The sequence below is a fragment of the Microtus ochrogaster genome, chromosome 10 (genome assembly GCF_000317375.1).
Source record: "Microtus ochrogaster isolate Prairie Vole_2 chromosome 10, MicOch1.0, whole genome shotgun sequence".
NCBI classification, from domain to species: Eukaryota; Metazoa; Chordata; class Mammalia; order Rodentia; family Cricetidae; genus Microtus; species Microtus ochrogaster.
In genome coordinates, this window is record NC_022016.1 from 55,009,359 (window position 1) to 55,026,718 (window position 17,360).

Below are 17,360 nucleotides of genomic sequence, written 5' to 3' on the forward strand. Positions count from 1 at the left end.
TGTCTGTCCTGGAACTCACTTTGTAGACAAGTCTAGCCTCTAACTCACCAAGATCCGCCTCCCTTAATTCCAAGTGGCATTTGTCACCACTACCTGGCTACCACTTTTAACATTCTGTGTAGGCTTAGAGGGATGGCTGCTCTTCCAGAACTCAGGTTCAACTCCCAGCACCCACATGGCAACTCACAACTGCCTCTAACTCCAGTTCCAGAGGATCCAATGCCCTCACACAAACATATGCAAGCAAAACGCCACAAGAAATAAAGTCAAACATTGTAGTGCATACCTTAAACAAAAACCTCTCTTTTAAAAAAAAAAACAACCATTCTGTCAAGTTAAAGCAATTTTTTGTTAGATTACATTCACTGCTTTATGTGTGTGCATTCATGCCATGGTCCATGCGTGGAGGTAAGAGGATACCTGTAGGACTGGGTTTTCTCAGACTATGTGAATCTCAGGAATTGAACACAGGTTATCAGGTTTAGCAGTAATTACCTTCACTGGGTAAGCAATCTTGTTGGTCTCCAATTCATTTTACTATTATTTTTTTTCTTATGCTAATAAGGATTAAAGCCAGGATGCTGGTAGTGCTAGGCAAGTACTTTATCTCAGATGTGTCCCAGTGCCCCCTTTACCCAGTATTCTGGGGTAAGATCTTGCTAAATTGCCCACCCAGAAAGAACTTACGATCTTTCTGCCTCAGCCTCACATATTAAAAAGAGAAACACTAAGCCAGGCAATGGTGGTGCACGCCTTTAATCCCAGCACTCAGAGGCAGGTGGATCTCTGAGTTCGGGGCCAGCCTGATCTACAAAGCAAGTTCCATGTCTGGCTCCTTAGCTACTGTCTCGATAAAAGAAAGGGGAAAAAAGAGTAAAAAGAAAGAAACACTAAACATGAACAACGTTAAGACAAGATACATCACATCTTGAGGTCATACATGTCAGGAATGATCTTAAGACAAACCTCTCTGCCAGCGCAAAAAATTCCAATCAGACCAAATTAGACCAACTCAATGCCCATGTTTACTGCAGCGCTTCCGGGTGGCCAGGAGAGCATGGGTGTGTTGGGGGGGGGACTACGCAAAATCTGAGACCACGTGTTCTTTTTCTTGGGGCAGCAGCCTAAATAGCCTAAGGGAGTGGTCCTGACTCCCTGGGAAGGGGTCGTCAGCGTGCTTGGCTGACTTTTTCCAGAGGTGGAGTCCGGACCAAGGCCTCCTGAGTGGTGGAATTAAAAGCTTGCATCGCTATGCACTGCAGCTTTTTGCTTCTTGTTTTCTGTGGGGAACAGGAGGGAATTTAATCTAGAATCTGGGAACAAGAATTCAAAATATCCAAGTTGCTTCAGAGTGCCACTTATCATGTATGCGGAGTATTTCTAGGGAGAGACTCAGTTGACGTCACTTGACTTAGAGTCACATTAGGAAGCTCCATGGTATGCCATCCTGGATCCCAGGTGCTTCTCATTTGGGGCCAGTAGCTCTGTTGGCAGAGACTGTTGACTAGTTCGGGAGCTTTGTACAGGACTTAGAGCTATGGATGATAGTTCCAGAGTTGGTTTCTCTTTTTAGGAAGAAGGTGTGCAGCGAGCCCGTGAGGAGGAGGAGAAACGCAAAGAGGTGACTTCACACTTCCAGGTGACACTGAACGACATTCAGCTGCAGATGGAACAGCACAATGAGCGAAACTCCAAGCTGCGCCAAGAGAATATGGAACTGGCGGAGAGGCTCAAGAAGCTGATTGAGCAATATGAACTTCGTGAAGAGGTAAGGTGATTGTGGCCAGCAGCTATTGAGGCTGTAGTGAATGCCAGGGACTGGGACATCACTCTGCAGACCTGCCTGGTTTTGCTCTTCCTTTAGAAGATGATATTATTCATAGATAAGGAACTGAAATGGAGAGAAGAGAGTTGACCCACGTGCCTTATCTCTAGTCCTGGACCAGGGATCCAGAGAAGTACTCAGTTCTAGAGTAGAGGTGTATACTATCCTATCTGCAGATCAGATTGAGGTTAGGAAAGGAAATGTCCAAATGCCAATATCTTCATACCAAGATAAGACTAGAGAAGTACCGTGTTTTCTAGAGTTGGGGCTTCCTTACAAGGGAATTCCTGGCAAGCAGCCCCATTGAGACCTTTCCTACAGCACATCGACAAAGTCTTCAAACACAAGGACCTGCAGCAGCAGCTGGTGGATGCCAAGCTCCAACAGGCCCAGGAGATGCTGAAGGAGGCAGAGGACCGGCACCAGCGGGAGAAGGAGTTTGTGAGGCTCAGACCCCAGGGCTGTGGTGGGGACTACAGGGAAGTGGGCTGGGTTCTGGCTTAGCTCAGAGTCTAGTTCATATGGATGGGAGAGGTTTTACCTGCCCAGTCCAGTAACTGCTTGTCCAGACAGCAGTCTGAAAGCAGGTAGCCTCAGTGGGTCCAGTGCTTATGGCTAAAGAAGGCCAAACATACCTCCCAGGGGCTTCTGACAGGTTCTGGGGTCCTGTCTTGGAAATAGCTCCTGAAAGAAGCAGTGGAGTCCCAGAGGATGTGCGAGCTGATGAAGCAGCAGGAGACCCACTTGAAGCAGCAGGTGAGACCAGAATCTGACTTGCAGTCACAGGTGCTGTCTTCAGGGGAGTGAAAAACAAGACCTCGTCTTAGGCTGGTTTTCAGCCAACTGCTATGTTAGTCTCAACCAAGCCTTTTATTTATTTTTTTAAAGATGTATTTATTTATTATGTTTGCCGTGTTCTGCCTGCATGTATGCATGCACACCAGAAGTGGGCAACAGATCTCAATATGGATGGTTGTGAGCCACCCTCTGTTTGCTGAGAATTGAACTCAGGACCTCTGGAAGAACATCTAGTGCTCTTAACCTCTGAGCCATCTCTTTAGCCCCACCTTTTATTTATTTTAATAAAAGGTTGCTGCTGAATGGTGGTTTTACATGCCTTTCATCCTTCAACTTGGAAGGCAGAGGCAGATAGATCTCTAAGTTCCGGCCATCCTGTTCTATAGAGTGAGTTACAGGACAGCCAAGGCTGCACAGCAAAACCCTGTCTTTAAAAAAAAAAGAAAAAGCCAGGCGATGGTGGCGCACGCCTTTAATCCCAGCACTCGGGAGGCAGAGGCAGGTGGATCTCTGTGAGTTCGAGACCAGCCTGGTCTACAAGAGCTAGTGCCAGGACAGGCTCCAAAGCCACAGAGAAACCCTGTCTTGAAAAACCATAAATAAATAAATGAATGAATGAATGAATGAATGAAAAAGAAAGAACATCTCTGAGTTTAGCTCTGGCTAACCCAGAACTCACCTTGTTGTAGACCAGGCTGGTTTTGAACTTGTGGCAGTCCTCTGCCTCCCATATGCATGAGGTATTAACTACTATGCCTAGCTCTGTTTCTATTTTACTTTATTATTGTGTGTATGGGTGTTTTGCATACCTGTATGTCTGTGCCCCACTTGTGTGCCTGGTGCCCTCAGGCTGAAAGAGGATGCCAGATCTTCTGGAACTGGAGTTAGAGTTATGGTCTCCATGTGGTTGCTAGTAATTGAACCGGGGTCCTATGGAAGAACAGCTAATGCTCTTAACTGATGAGCCATCCCTCCAGCCCCGTCAGTTTTTTATTTTGTTTGTTTTGTTGTTGTTGTGTTGACTGTTTGTTTTGTTTTTTCAAGACAGGGTCTCTCTATGTAGCTCTGTCTGTCCTCAAACTCACTCTGTAGACCAGGCTGGACTTGAACTCACAAGAGATCCGCCTGCCTTTGCCTCCCAAGTGCTGGGATTAAAGGTGTGTGCTGCCACTGCCCGGCATTTTTCAGTTTCACACTTTGGAACACATCCTTGCTGTGCATGGCTTTGGTGTTTTACTAGGAAATGGTATCTCAGTAGAACGGCTTTGTCAGTGGACCAAAGGAATACTTGAATTAAATAGTTGCTCGAGGTGCCTTCAGAGAAGTCTAGGCTCACATGAGCTCTTCTCCTTCACCCAGCTCGCGCTGTACACAGAGAAGTTTGAAGAGTTCCAGAATACACTTTCCAAGAGCAGCGAAGTGTTCACCACCTTCAAACAGGAAATGGAAAAGGTAATCATGGAGGGTTCAGGCCTCCCCAACTGGAGACCTGTAGTAATAAAAGGAGCGGCGGGGCTGCATCCCCAGCACCCCGGCTGCCTGCTAGCTTATGCCCGAAATAACAGCACACAAACTGTATTCTTTTAAACACTGCTTGGCCCATTTCTGTCTAGCCTCTTCTAGGCTAATTCTCACATATTATTTATATTTAGCCCATTTCTAATCTTCTGTGTAGCACAGCTAGGTGTGCTTACCGGGAAGATTCTAGCCTACGTCCATCCTGGGTCGGAGCTTCATCGCGTGTGTCTGCCCGGGAGCGGGCAGCATGGCATCTCTGCTCCAGAGAGCAGAGCTGTCGAGTCTGAGCTCACTTCCTCTTCCTCCCAGCATTCTGATCTGTTTACTCCTCCCACCTATGTTTTAACCTATGAGGGCCAAGCAGTTTCTTTATTGCTTAACCAATGAAATCAACAGATTGATATATGACACTCCCACATCAGAGACCCAAGCCACTTCGTTCAGAACTATACCTTTGGGCACCTCACAGAGGCTGTTCCATTAATGTTGGAATTTTGTTGTTGTTGTTGTTGTTGGTTGGTTGGTTGGTTTTTGAGACAGGGTTTCTCTGTAGCTTTGGAGCCTATCCTGGAACTACCTCTTGTAGACTAGGCTGGCCTCGAACCCCCAGAGTTGCACCTGCCTCTGCCTCCCAAGTGCTGGAATTAAATGTGTATGCCACCACCACCCAGCATTAATGCTGGAATTTAAAAGTAGTAGAGAGTATGTATTCTTATACTTTTTATGTTTATGTATTTTTCTTTAGAGACATGGTCTCTCTGTACCACTGGTTGCCCTGTATTTCTCTCTATTTAGACCAGGCTGGTCTTGGACTTAGATCCACCCTGCATGTATATGAACTAAATTATGGGTGGGTATGTATACGTATGTTGTATGCATACATCATAGAATACATATGGAGGTCCAAGGACAATTTGCAGATTCTGTGGGTTTCAGGCATGGAACTCAGATCATCAGGTTTGGCAGCTGGCTCCTCCTTTACTTCTTAAGCATTCTTATAAGCCCCTCGGTGGCTTAACTTGAGGCTCCCAGTTGGCACAGATGTAATGTTTCCTTCAGATGTCCAGACAGCTCAACTCTGACCTTTTCCTTCCATCTGTCATGTAACAGATGACAAAGAAGATCAAGAAGCTGGAGAAAGAAACCACCATGTATCGATCCCGGTGGGAGAGCAGCAATAAGGCCCTGCTTGAGATGGCTGAAGAGGTTGGTGGAGGGCGATGGGCGGGGCGGTGGCGCTGGACACACGATTTGGAATTGCATTTCCAGTCATATTCATCCAAGTGCAGTGATCATGCTGGCTTCTGCCCTCAGCAGCGGGCACCCAGGCTAGCTCCCAGTACAGACAGCTGAAGAGTCAGCAAATAGTGGGTACTGTTTAATGGTTCATGTGGTTCACATGCCAAGAATCCCAGGGTTGTGACTGTGGCTTGCAATCTATAAGACAGACACTGACTTGGTGCAGCAGCTGCAAACCAGGTTTGAGACCTGATGTTGGTCAGCATTGTTTAACAGATGATACAGTTTCACTATGCAAGTGCTTTGCCTAGGTTGTCTGGTAGGTAGGTGAAGGGATACATTGTCTGACACTAAGGGCTGTTTACTACAGGGGCCAGCTCTTGATTTTCAGTTGCCTAAACTTGAAATGAGTATCTTACTGGGTGCTCCATTTCTCTACCTAGAAAACTCTCCGGGACAAAGAGCTAGAAGGTCTGCAGGTGAAAATCCAACGACTGGAGAAGCTGTGCCGAGCACTGCAGACAGAACGCAATGACCTGAACAAGAGGGTACAGGACCTGACTGCTGGTGCCCAGAGCTCCCTCACTGACATTGGCACTGAGCAAAGGCCGGAGGCTGCCACTACCTCTAAGGAACAGGGTGTTGAGAGTTCTGGGGCTCAACCATCCAGCTCCCCAAGGGCCACAGAAGTTCCTGGCTGCCCTGGAGCACCAAGCACAGAAATAGGCCAGACAGGGCCCCGGCAGCCCACCTCTGCCACCGCCTAGAGCTCATGGTGCTTGGGCGTGCTGGGAAGGGAGCAGCAGCCCGGTCAGGCCTGGTCCATACAAGGCTCCCACACTGAGCGGCTCAGTGCTGAAGCCAAGGTGTTCTGACCTGGAGGGCATTGGACACTTGGCAATTTTTAAATTGTGAGTTAGTCTTACTTATGTGGATGAGGCAGGTGTGCGAGACCTCACGCGGTTCCATAGTTAACACCTCTAGGTGTACAGTGGGCTTTCATCACGGGTGGGGTTTGCAGATGAAGCTGGTGGCTCTACACTGAAGAGTCTTAGAGATTTCATCTGAAGCTGCCATCCCTGTAAGCCAGCAGGTCCAGCGACTTGAACATTTTCCTGCCTGATTTTGAGGCTCAGACCCTTCAGCCCTTTGCAGAGCTCATGACGAGTGGAAATACCCAGGCCTGGACTCTTCTCTTTTGTAAGCAGAACTTGGGCAGTTTGGGCTCTTGTCACTCCCCTAGAGATTCTGTTGCTTCTCTTGACCTGGGAATGGTGTTCCTGGGCAGAGCCTTTGTAGGAAACAACTGGTCCTTGAGCTTCCTCCTGCCTAAGACAAGAAAACTGGTGGGGTGGGCATGACTGTGTGGGAAGGAGCCCCTTCAGGCTACCAGTTCCCTGCCCTCTGGTAGTGCCACGTCCAGGCCAATGTTGCGTCTCAGTTCTCAGTAGCCTTATCATTCACAGGTGCCTCTAGCCTGCACAAAAGATTGATATAAGGTCACCCAAAGGATTCTTTTTGGAGGTTTTATTGTAGTTTTGTTTTGCATAAGAGTTTGTATTAAAGATCTTCAAAGGGTAAGGGATACACTAGCAATGGTCCCAGGTGCCTGGCCTCCAGTGCCCCATTCGGAGCAAACCTATCAGGGTCCTTTGCCATGTTAGTGTTGAGGTGTCCTGTTGGGAAGTTAAGGTCATTAAGAGAAAGGATGATGGCCTTGCCACAAACTTGCCTATGGCTTTCAGCCTGGGAGGCTACCACTAATTCATCACCATCTCCATGCTGCCATTGCTGGACCCCAGATCCAGATGGTCCTTGGCTTATGGGCTTTTTTTTTTTCTCCTGCCCCCTCACCCCAGCTCAGATGAGTGATTTTTGAGGACAGTGTGATGCCATTCCTAGCACCTCTTGGCCAAAAAGTGAGTCCTTGGGATTTCACCTGTTGCTGCCAGATCTTCAGGTGACTAGCAGGTCAAGAGTTACTTCTAACAGCAGACTGATCCCAGGAACCAAACTAGCTGCAGGGAGTTGTGTTTGCCTTCCCTCCTAATGCCGCTCACGCCTGTGTTCAAGTGGCGGCTCTGCTGAGGTTCTTGTTGCACACCTGCCAGTGTGTTAGCCAAGTTACACGGCAGTTCCCTGGATCAACAGTGCTTGGAAGCTAACAGCTTCTGTGAGCTAAGTGAGCCATAGGCCAAGAATGGATGAGTTTTGCTTCTTGTTGTATTTCAACTATTGCATTATCCTGTCAGTTGCTTCATCTTTCATGACTAGCAGCCGCTCAGCCCACATGTACACATTTAGAATTGAGTTGGGTGTCTGTAATCCCAGAGCTCGACAAGAGGCTCAACTTCAGACCAGTCTGGGCTAAGAAGCAGGGCTCCTCGTCAGAAACCAAAAGTACCTAGAACATTACTGCTTATAATCGTGTGTTAAAGACCAGAAATTGCAAATCGGTGCCCCTTTCCCCACGCCAGACACTACCACTTCAAGACTCACCACCCTGGCACATTGTTCACGCAGGGTGCCCAGCAGCTGTGGGGTGTGGAGGCTGTGCCATCTCCAGCTGGGGTCTGATGGTGGTGAGATTTTCCCAAGGATTTTTCCCCTTGGAAATGAGTATTCTCCCTGCTCCTGTAAGGCCTCACAGCTCTTGTGTCAGGCCGAGATCTGAGCTGTTGGTCCATGGGGCTTGCCCGGCCTCCTTCCTGTGGCCCATAGAATTGGCCTGCCTCACTTCAGCTACCTCTTACAGCCCATGCAGGGGTTCCAGCGGTCGGGTCTCAGCGTGGTAGGCTAAGAGGCCATAATGTATCTGTAGAACCTTGGCTGTTGGCTCCATTTCTAGGCACCCAGGACAATATCTAGATGGTGATCACTTCTTCCCTCCCCTCCGCTGACCAAACCTTAACAGTCACTACAGCTGCTCTGCTTTCCAAAGTCAGCCCAGGAGTCTGGGCCAGCTGCAGGGAGGTGGCCTGTCTGTGAGTGAGGCCAGTACCTCCTCACATGGGTGAGTCCCGTGCACGTGACCTCATTTTAGGACCAAGATCTGTGTTGGTTTATAAGATTGTTAGCTTTTTTCTAGAGGACCACAGCGGGTAAGATTTAGAGCCCAGGGCCCTTGGCTATGCCAATATTTAGGTCCTTGTCCAGCTGAAATCTTCATGTATACTATGTCAGAAGCACTTTTTTTTTTTTTTAAATCTTTGTTTTCCATTTGGTTTTTGGACCATGGGCAGAGCTCAGGCACTTTGTGTGAGAATGTTGTTTCTGTAAAGATGGTTATTTAACTCTCCCTGGTCCCCACCTTGTTAGCTCTACTGAGGGCTGACCAGAGGCCAGTGGAGCTGCCTGGGTGTCTGCAGGGAGGCTGAGGCCTGCTGAGTGCTGGCCCAGCCCTCCTGCCTTAGTAGCATGGGTGGGTCACCAGGCACCTGGTTGCCCCTCTTGACCAGCTTGGGATAAGAGGGCCACCTCTGTCCCCATAATTGCTTTCCTCTGCTACCCACACTTGTTTGAGTTTGTGCTGACAGGTTTTTCTTTTTCTCGTAGATTTTTTTTTCCTTCCAAGTCTACTTTTCGTATTCACAACAGCCAGGGACTTGATATCGATGTATTTTACACCACATTAAATAGTCTGTTGCCTTATTTGTATCTCTGCTGATTGGATCATTTGATGTTTCTGGATCCACCTAGTCCTCTCTGTTATGAACTTGTCTGGATTAGCCAAGTGGCCATAACAGTGTCCTGGCATCCTGCATATTCCAGAATGTCCTGTCTTCTACTGGCCACAAGTTTAGGACCCTGACAGATTGCTTGAACTGTGTTTGCTCTTGGCACAGAAAGAACATCAAAGGACTTTTAAGTAAAAAAAAATAATAATAATTTCAATAAGGTTTGTTGTACACCTAATAATTTCAATAAGGTTTGTTGTACACCTGTAAGCCCATCATGAAAAAGGCGTGATTGCTGTGAATTCCAGGCTACCTTGAGCTACATTACCTAGGGTTATATACTGAAACTCTGTCTCAAGAGATGGGTGTGCCTTTAGTCACAACACTCTGAAGGGAAAGGCAGGAGGGTCTGTATGCAGTATTTCAGGGTGCCATTGTGATACCTTGTCTCACAGAAAAATGAGTGAGGGATAGGTGCCGGATGGCTCACTAGGACCTACATGGAGAGAAAGTTCTTCACGTTATCCTTTGCTCCCAAAGCACAACTTCACACATGCTTGCATATAATGCATACATGTCACTTGTTAAGTAATTGGTAGTAAAGGGGTGGGCTTTTTTAAGTAGGAAAGCATTGAAAAGAACAAGTTTAATGACCATATTTATAACAGTTGAACCCCAAAAGAAAAACTGGACAATGGCAGTGCATAACTTTAATCCCAGCATTTGGGAGACAGAGGCAGGCAGATCTATGTGAGTTCAAGGCTAGCCTGGTCTACAAAATGAGTTCCAGAACAGCCAGGACTGTCTGTTTTTTTGAAACCCTGTCTCAAAAAACCAAAAAAAAATTGTTAGTTTTGCCTGCCATGGTAGAACATGTCTTTAATCCCAGATATGGGGCAGGCAGATATCTTGTTGAGTTCAAGGCCATCTTGGTCAACAGATACTAAGTTTCAGCCCAGCCACAGCTAATGAGACTTTGTCTCAGAAAAGTAAAAAGGGAGCCAGGCGGTGGTGGCACACACCTTTAATCCCAGCACTCAGGAGGCAGAGGCAGGCGGATCTCTGAGTTCGCGGCCAACCTGGTCTACAAGAGCTAGTTCCGGGACAGGCACCAAAAGCTACAGAGAAACCCTGTCTCGAAAAACCAAAAAAAAAAGCAAAAAGGATTCCCTGTGAATGTTTTCCAAGGTGCTCGAGAGGATGGGGGAAGAGGTGAGCTTTATGCCTGGGGTTTAGGTGTCACCTTAGGGAGTTTGAACCAGGCCTACTGAAGGAAAGTTTAAAACAGCTGAGTAAGGTCTATACCATTGACTGCCTACTGTGACATTGGCCTTCATCAGGGGAATGCATAAGGGCTTCTGGGTTCCTTAATTCAGCTGCTTTCCTCTAGGAGAGAACCTATAGGTGGCATCACCCAGCATCTTTCCTCTCTAGGTTTAGGCAGAAAAGATGGAGATGTTCAGCATCCTGGCACTATAGGGGCTTCGTTAGCCAGTACATGGGTCGGGCACAGGAGGCTCTTTCTTTGGCTGCTCTAGCCAGAAATGGTAGACTAATACTCCATGTACGCCACATTGATCCCAAAGATCCTCCTGTTCTTCCAAGCAAAGCAGCTCTGCTGAAGCTTCTGGCCCCTCAGGAGGGGGCTGAAGGTGGGGACATCAGAGGTGCTTCTGATCTTCTGCCACTGTGAGGGCCCTGAAATCTCTCCATCTCCATTGTCCCCCTCTCTCTTGCCCTTGGTGTTCAGAAGTCTGGAAATAATGTCCCTTCCTAGAGTGGTTTGGGTGTCTAAATTACCTGGGAAACATTCCTATATCAGTGTTGGCAGAAACAACATGCCTGGGTCCCCAGCAGCCAGTGGCCCAGGTCAGGACAGCCTGCTGTTATCTCAGGGAAAGGGGAAGAGGGATGTGTTTCCTAGGTTTGGGCAGCCTGGCTAGGATGCTACTCTCCTGTGGCGTTGAATGCTGCTCTGGAGGACTGAGCCAGGACCTCTGCCAGGTCTATAAATGGCGCCACAGTGATGGAGCCTCCCTCCTGGCCGGCACTACGATCAATCAACACTTCTGGGTCAGGCTCTTTCAGGAGCTCAGGTGGCCAGGTCTACTGCTCTGGTTCTCCCTACATAGGTGAGAAGAGATCCCCTTGGTTCTTCAGCACTTACCAGCTAGGACTGTCTGGATGCTATGTGGCCCAGGAATGAGTGACGATTAGTTATTTTCAATAAAGTTGGAATAACAATTATATTTTAGGACTATAAAGATTAAATGTACATAAAAGTCTAACAGGGCACTTGGATACTTGGTTGTCTTTATTTCTTCTGGAGGCTGCTGCCTAATTTTTATATGTTGCCTATACCCACGCATTCATTTATTCCCATCACCCCCATCCTGCACACAAAGCCACCACCATTTTGTAAGGGGTTCCCTCCAAACGTGACGAGAAACAGTATTTTAAGTACATACCTAAGAGAGTATGCTTAGTTTATACGGTGAGAGTCAACATGAGGGCTCCTCCCAGTTCAGCTCCCAGTGAACCAAAGAGGGCTACTTTCTCTTTAAATGCAAATCACCTCCAGCCAGCCAGCTTAGCTCCCACCAGCTCTAGTTCCCGGCTGCGAAGAGGGAGATTACAGAGAAACACCGTTCCCCCACTCCAGACCCCAAGCCTCCAGGTCAGTGGCTCCCCAAGGGATGTGGGAAGGGAGTGATGCAGAAGGGGGTAGGGTAACGCACCTGATACTCTTTTTTTTGAAGCCAAGGTTCAGAATTGCGTGATTCCTTGGACACAGCCTCCCAGGCTGAGCGCGCGGTCACTTACTGGCTCACACTGTTGCATGGGGAGACAGAAGTTGTCTTCCTTCTGCCCCGCCCCAACCCCACTGATGCTACCCAGCTATTCTATGCTGCTGACGTAAATGTGTATGCTCCTACTCCATCATCACCATCTCAGGAGTGAAGCAACAGCTTTTTGACAGCATCTTGGACCGGGACCCCATGGAGAGGCCCCAGCAGACCAGATGCCTAGGCGATAGGGCTGCATGAGAACGAGGCTAAACTGTGCTGGCCATAGTTGGAGACAGCGGTGGAGAGCCAGCCCCAGAGACTCTCACTGGAAAAGGCTAGAAGCTGTCCCAGGGACCTCCTAGGCACCCCTGGTATTTGCAGTTGAAGTGGAAGAGAAATGCCGGTATCTAAGGGAGGTGAGGCTGTGAGCCAGTCATTCCTAGTCACTGTGGTGGACAGGTCGACACTAGAGCCTTCCCCGGTGCCCCACCTTACCTTGGTCATATCTCCTACAGAGCGGGGCCTCGTTAAGACACCCGATCCTCAGTTGGCTCCCCTAGTCACAGCCAGGCCACCTCTCCAGCCCCAGGCTTGTAGGCTGCAGTGGCAGGAAAACAGCAAGATGGGTCCACTCCAGCCCTCTCAGGCAGGCCCATGGGGTTCTTGGGAAAGAAAGGGCGTTGAGTAGCCTTGGAAGGTCCTTCAGATGCATAGCCACTGTCCAGCAATAGGCTGGCATTGGGCCCTGTACAGACAAAAGGTCAGAGCTCCTGACTGCTGGACAGGAACAAGTTCTTGTCAGTTCTGAAGAGCTGCTGAGTGAAGGGGCGGTTTGGCCCTCTCCTTATCTTCCTTCCCAGGCCTGAGGTCCAATCAAGCACCCAATGGATGACAAAAAGAAGAAAAGGAGTCCTAAGCCTTGCCTGGCCCAACCAGCCCAGGCCTCAGGCACACTGCGGAGAGTTCCTGTGCCCACCAGCCACAGTGGCTCCTTAGCTCTGGGACTCCCTCATCTGCCATCACCCAAGCAGCGAACCAAATTCAAGAGGTGAGTACAAGAAGGTGTTCGGCAAGAATGCAGGACCTCAGCTATGGGCTGAGCACTATGAGAAGGAGGACCCCAGACATTAGCTGCCATGTGGTAATTGATGCCTTCACTGGCTTCACGTTCTGGCTTCACATTCACGTACTGGCTTCACATTCACGGGGGTGGGGTGGGGATTGAGACCCAGTGCTTGCCCTTGGATGCACAGAGAGAAAGCAGGGAGACACACAGAGAGGAAGTTGCTGGACTCCCTGACAGGGAAGAACATTCAGAGCTGAAAAGCTTGCAGGGCATGAAAACAAAGACATTATTGCTGGAAGGCTCCAGGAGTGCTGAATAAACGCCTCCCCTCCGCAAAGATTTGTCCCCTTATCGGCCTCAAACTCACAGAGATCCACCTGCCTCTGCCTCCCAAGAGCTGGGACTAAAGGCGTGCACTACCACTGCCTGGCCATTTGTCCCCTTTTATTTCATCTTAGCGATGCTGGGGAATTGACCTCAAGATATTGGGCATGGGAAGCAAGCGCTCTACTATGGAGCGACCTCCCTAGCCTATTTAAGTTCTCTGCTCAATTCTTTTTTTTTTTTTTTTTGGATTTTTTGGGAGGGGTTTTCTCCGGCTTTTTTTTTTTTTTTTTTGGATTTTTCGAGACAGGGTTTCTCCGTAGCTTTTGGTTCCTGTCCTGGAACTAGCTCTTGTAGACCAGGCTGGCCTCGAACTCACAGAGATCCACCCGTCATGGTGGCACATACCTTGAATCCTCGCACTGGGTGGCAGAGGCTGGTAGATCTCTATGAGGCCAGCCTGGTCTACACAGTGAATTCCAGACCAGCCAAGGCTGCATAGTGAGACCCTGACTGAAAAGAACAAAACAAAAAAAGAATTTGGATCCTACAGTATAGTTGTCCCCGTTTGTTCCCGTGAATACGGTGTGGTGTGTTCTTTTCCCTAGCATTCTATAAAAGCCGAGCTCCTGTGGACGTCTGTACCATCTGCCCGTCCAGCATGGGCCAGGGTGGCTATCAAAGCTGTAGCTGAAGCTCAGGGCTGCTTGAATAGTAGGGGATGCAGCAGGAGAGGAAGGCAGGCCTGGCTGACTGGAGTGTTCACTGTTACTCTGGGGAGCAGAATGTATTACCCTGCTGCAGCTGGAGCCACGCCTGCAAGGAGATGGAAAATTCACAACATTTTTGGAACAAGAGCAGGAAAATTTTTTGGTGGGAGGTGCTTTGCTGGCAGTAAAAAAGGAAGGCCAAGGCCGAGTGACCCACTCAGAGTCGTAGGAGCTATGTGGGCTCTCAGACAGGAGGCTGGGTCCATCTCCTTGCAGGCACAGCTCCTGCTGCAGCACCATGGAAACAGACTTTCTGTCCTCTTCCTTCCTCCCCTTCCTTAGCTCCTTTCCCTCTCCCCATCCCACTGCTCAGGGCAAGACCTCAGAACAAACATCCATTTGTGTTGGTGAGTGGGCTGGGCAGATGAAGTAGTACAGAGAGACATGGCACCAGAGATCTGGGCGTGCCTGGCCGTTCCCAACACCCATGACCATGGTCATGTCCACTTCACCCAGAGTAGGCAAGGAGAAATGTCGCCCGGTGCTGGCTGGAGGTGGGGGCGGCTCTGCAGGCACGCCCCTGCAGCACTCCTTCCTGACTGAAGTGACTGATGTCTACGAGATGGAGGGGGGGCTGCTGAACCTGCTCAATGACTTTCATTCGGGTCGCCTGCAGGCCTTTGGTAAGTCCAGGGGCAGGGGAGTTCTGTGGATGGGGCTGGAGGTCCTAGTCTTGGGACCTCCTGGGGCTAGGGTCCCAAGCTGGCTCCTAAACTCAGGAGTTGTCCAGGGAAGGAATGCTCCTTCGAGCAGCTGGAGCACGTGCGGGAGATGCAGGAGAAGTTGGCCAGACTGCACTTCAGCCTGGACGTGTGTGGGGAGGAGGAGGACGAGGAAGAGGAAGACGATGGGGTCACAGAGGACTTGCCTGAGGAGCAGAAGAAGACAATGGCTGACCGAAACCTGGACCAGCTGCTTAGCAATGTGGGTCATAAAACTGACTGTTTGGGATCCTGGGGGTACCAAGGGTGGAGAGGGCACAGGTTCCCAACTCTCTCAGTGAAAGTCTGGGGGTACATGAACCCAAGATCTGTGAGTTCCTCCAGATCCACTAATAGGGCTTCCTCTGAGTATCCGCATTTGTTATGGGTCCCCTCCTGACAGAAACCTCCTTTTCTCTCTATTGACAGCTAGAAGATCTCAGCAATTCCATGTATCCTTTCCAAGGGGCTTGGTAGGGTCGTGTGTCCCTCAGCAGAGGGAGAAATCCTGCCTCCCTCTCGGCGTATGCACACATAGCAAACATTCCCATCTCCTGCAGTCCTGACTCAGAGTTAGCCACAAACTCTCCGCATTTGAGAGGAGGAATGTGGAATTTCCTGACTGCTAAGAGAAAATGACATCACGAGTGGTAGCACAAAACTAACCTAGCCCTCCTTCAGAAAGCAGAGGCAAGCCCTGGCACGATTACAATCTCAGAAACTGACGTTCTCCTACCCTTGAAGCTTTTCATAATCATCCTTACTTAGCCTGTGGCCTGGTGTGGTGGCACTGGACACACACACAGCCTGTGCAGGATGGGGAGGAAGGTAGGGGGAAACACTGGGGTCCAAAGCGTTACAGTCCTTGACTGGCACAGACAGAAGCTGCACTTGGCAGAGAACACTGAGCCTGAGGAGCAGCCAGCGTCGTAGGTGTCGGACCCAGGCCTAGCTGCTTCTCTCCTTCCCTTCAAACTGTGACTTTTTACGGACTCGGGAGGGTTCCGCAGCCCCCCAGGTGCTATGAAGTGGGGGGCACTGGATGGAATTAAACAAACGGAAAAGCCGCTCCTTTTCGGTGTCCTTCTTGCTTTTACCATGCCGCACACTGGGTCGAGAAGAAAGGCTAGAGGCGGGACCGGATGGGGTGCATAGTTGGGTCGGAAGAAGCCGTGTGCGTGACCCTGAAAACGATGGGCGGGGCCCTGTGTTTGCGCCTGCTCAAGAGCGGCGTGGCCTAAAGGTGCACTGCGCAAGCGCACGCATGCGGAGGATGCACAGCACCGGGCGGTTGGAGACGAAATGGACTCCGGCCTGATTCTACAGAAGGTGTCGGCACTGCAGGTCGTGATAGAGCAAGTGCACCTCGGGTCAGGGACCGGGACCTTCGGCAATATGAAGCTGTCACGTGGCGTCCCTTACCCGCACGGCACTGAAGAATGCCCTGCAGGGGCGGGGTCGGAAGAGCTAGAAGAACCTTAAAACGAGGGGGAGGGTCCAGCCCAGCACTTTCCGCCTCCCAGAGCTCCAAACCGTGATTGCCTGTCCCTTCCCCATAACTGTGTTTTCTCTGGCGCCCCGCCATGACCTCTCCAAGAAACTTCTCTCTTTTGAGCTAGGGGTGTAGTTCAGAAGTAGAGCGCTTGACTAGCATGTTCAAGGCCCTGGGTTCGATTCTCCAGCCGCCAATAACCACAAAATCGAGCGTGTTTGCCAAGATACCTTTTTTCTTTTCTTTCCTTCCTCCTTTCTCTTTCGCTTTCGCTTTCTCTTTCTCCTTTCTTTTCTTTTTTTTTTTTTTGTGTGTGTGTGTGCTGGGGATAAAGGCTTGCGCCACCACCGCCCGGCTCAAGATGCCCCTTTTGTAAAAGTGTTAAGAGGCATTTTCCCCGCTTCTCCACATTAGGCTTGTATCCGGGGCTTCTTGGTCCGGCGTCAATTCCAGAGCCTTCGAGCTGAGTATGAAGCAATTGTACAGGAGATCGAGGGTGACCTCAGCACACTTCGGTGGACTGGGGGCTGGATTCCCAAGCCCATATTTCTCCCAGAGGTAGTATATACCCCAGGGGTAAGAGAGGAGAACCTGGTACAGGGTTCTGGGAAATGGTCTATACTATGTGTCTGCCTTGTGCCCCCAAGGCCAGAATCACTCACACTTCAATCCTTCGCCCTACCTCTTACCTACTAGACTGGTTTCCAGACATCTGAGGGGGTTTAACCCTTTGATTCTCATACCTCTCTGATTTTTCACAAGGCAAAATCTCATTGCTCCTGGAAAGCAGAGAAAATACCAAACCCAGAGCAGAAACTCTGGAGCCATTTCCCACGTAAAGACTCTGAGAAAGACGTCATCTTGGAGGAGATGGTGTTGAAGACAGGAGGGAGCCCAGCAAAACCAGGAAGTCTTTGCCAAGATGACAGCTCCTGGCTTCAAACTGAGCAGGGCAGGAGAGCCAGCCAGGAGAAGACCAGAGATATCTCCGTGTCCGAGGTGGACAATGCAGGTAATTACCGCTTTGCCTAGATCAGGGCAAGCCCCTGACCTCTGGGCCTCTGCCTCCCAGCTGAAACACAGAAGATTGCAGGATAAGTTGCTGCCCTTCCTTACCCCTTCCCCCTGTCTGACTAATGAACAAACATGGAGGGCTGTTAC

At 49.6% G+C, this 17,360-nt stretch overlaps 3 protein-coding genes across 6 annotated transcripts in view; all 3 read left to right on the forward strand.

Annotated features, from left to right (window-relative positions):
- Txlna (taxilin alpha) overlaps window positions 1–9,031 on the forward strand; it is a 17,679-nt gene extending 8,648 nt beyond the window's left edge. For both annotated transcript variants that reach the window (XM_005353180.3, XM_005353181.2), the window contains exons 6-11: window positions 1,574–1,768; window positions 2,147–2,266; window positions 2,507–2,581; window positions 3,983–4,075; window positions 5,252–5,347; window positions 5,824–9,031. In XM_005353180.3, the coding sequence (XP_005353237.1) occupies window positions 1,574–1,768; window positions 2,147–2,266; window positions 2,507–2,581; window positions 3,983–4,075; window positions 5,252–5,347; window positions 5,824–6,147 (903 nt within the window). In that variant the 3' untranslated portion in view covers window positions 6,148–9,031. The remainder of the gene's footprint in view (window positions 1–1,573; window positions 1,769–2,146; window positions 2,267–2,506; window positions 2,582–3,982; window positions 4,076–5,251; window positions 5,348–5,823) is intronic.
- A 2,607-nt stretch (window positions 9,032–11,638) lies between these two features.
- Ccdc28b (coiled-coil domain containing 28B) lies at window positions 11,639–15,774 on the forward strand. Of its 2 annotated transcripts, none has more exons than XM_005353182.3 (6): window positions 11,639–11,734; window positions 12,707–12,894; window positions 14,463–14,629; window positions 14,737–14,930; window positions 15,137–15,159; window positions 15,586–15,774. In XM_005353182.3, the coding sequence occupies exons 2-6, from the start codon at window positions 12,731–12,733 to the stop codon at window positions 15,638–15,640; spliced, it is 603 nt and encodes a 200-aa protein (XP_005353239.1). In that variant the 5' UTR covers window positions 11,639–11,734; window positions 12,707–12,730; the 3' UTR covers window positions 15,641–15,774. The 2 variants fall into 2 exon arrangements, with proteins under 2 accessions (XP_005353239.1, XP_026638054.1); XM_026782253.1 differs by lacking the exon at window positions 11,639–11,734 and adding an exon at window positions 11,750–12,262.
- Window positions 15,775–15,845: 71 nt separating this feature from the next.
- The window catches only part of Iqcc (IQ motif containing C), a 3,079-nt gene continuing 1,564 nt past the window's right edge, over window positions 15,846–17,360 (forward strand). For both annotated transcript variants that reach the window (XM_013348336.2, XM_026782252.1), the window contains exons 1-3: window positions 15,846–16,051; window positions 16,614–16,757; window positions 16,962–17,211. In XM_013348336.2, the coding sequence (XP_013203790.1) occupies window positions 16,010–16,051; window positions 16,614–16,757; window positions 16,962–17,211 (436 nt within the window). In that variant the 5' untranslated portion in view covers window positions 15,846–16,009. The remainder of the gene's footprint in view (window positions 16,052–16,613; window positions 16,758–16,961; window positions 17,212–17,360) is intronic.

What these genes read in the sequence shown, in the direction of transcription:
- Ccdc28b (XM_005353182.3), top strand. Translation starts at nt 12,731, where the DNA reads ATGGATGACAAAAAGAAGAAAAGGAGTCCTAAGCCTTGCCTGGCCCAA. An exon ending in CAGCGAACCAAATTCAAGAG is followed by an intron (nt 12,895 to 14,462) that starts GTGAGTACAAGA and finishes CACTTCACCCAG; the next exon opens with AGTAGGCAAGGAGAAATGTC. An exon ending in GGGTCGCCTGCAGGCCTTTG is followed by an intron (nt 14,630 to 14,736) that starts GTAAGTCCAGGG and finishes GGAGTTGTCCAG; the next exon opens with GGAAGGAATGCTCCTTCGAG.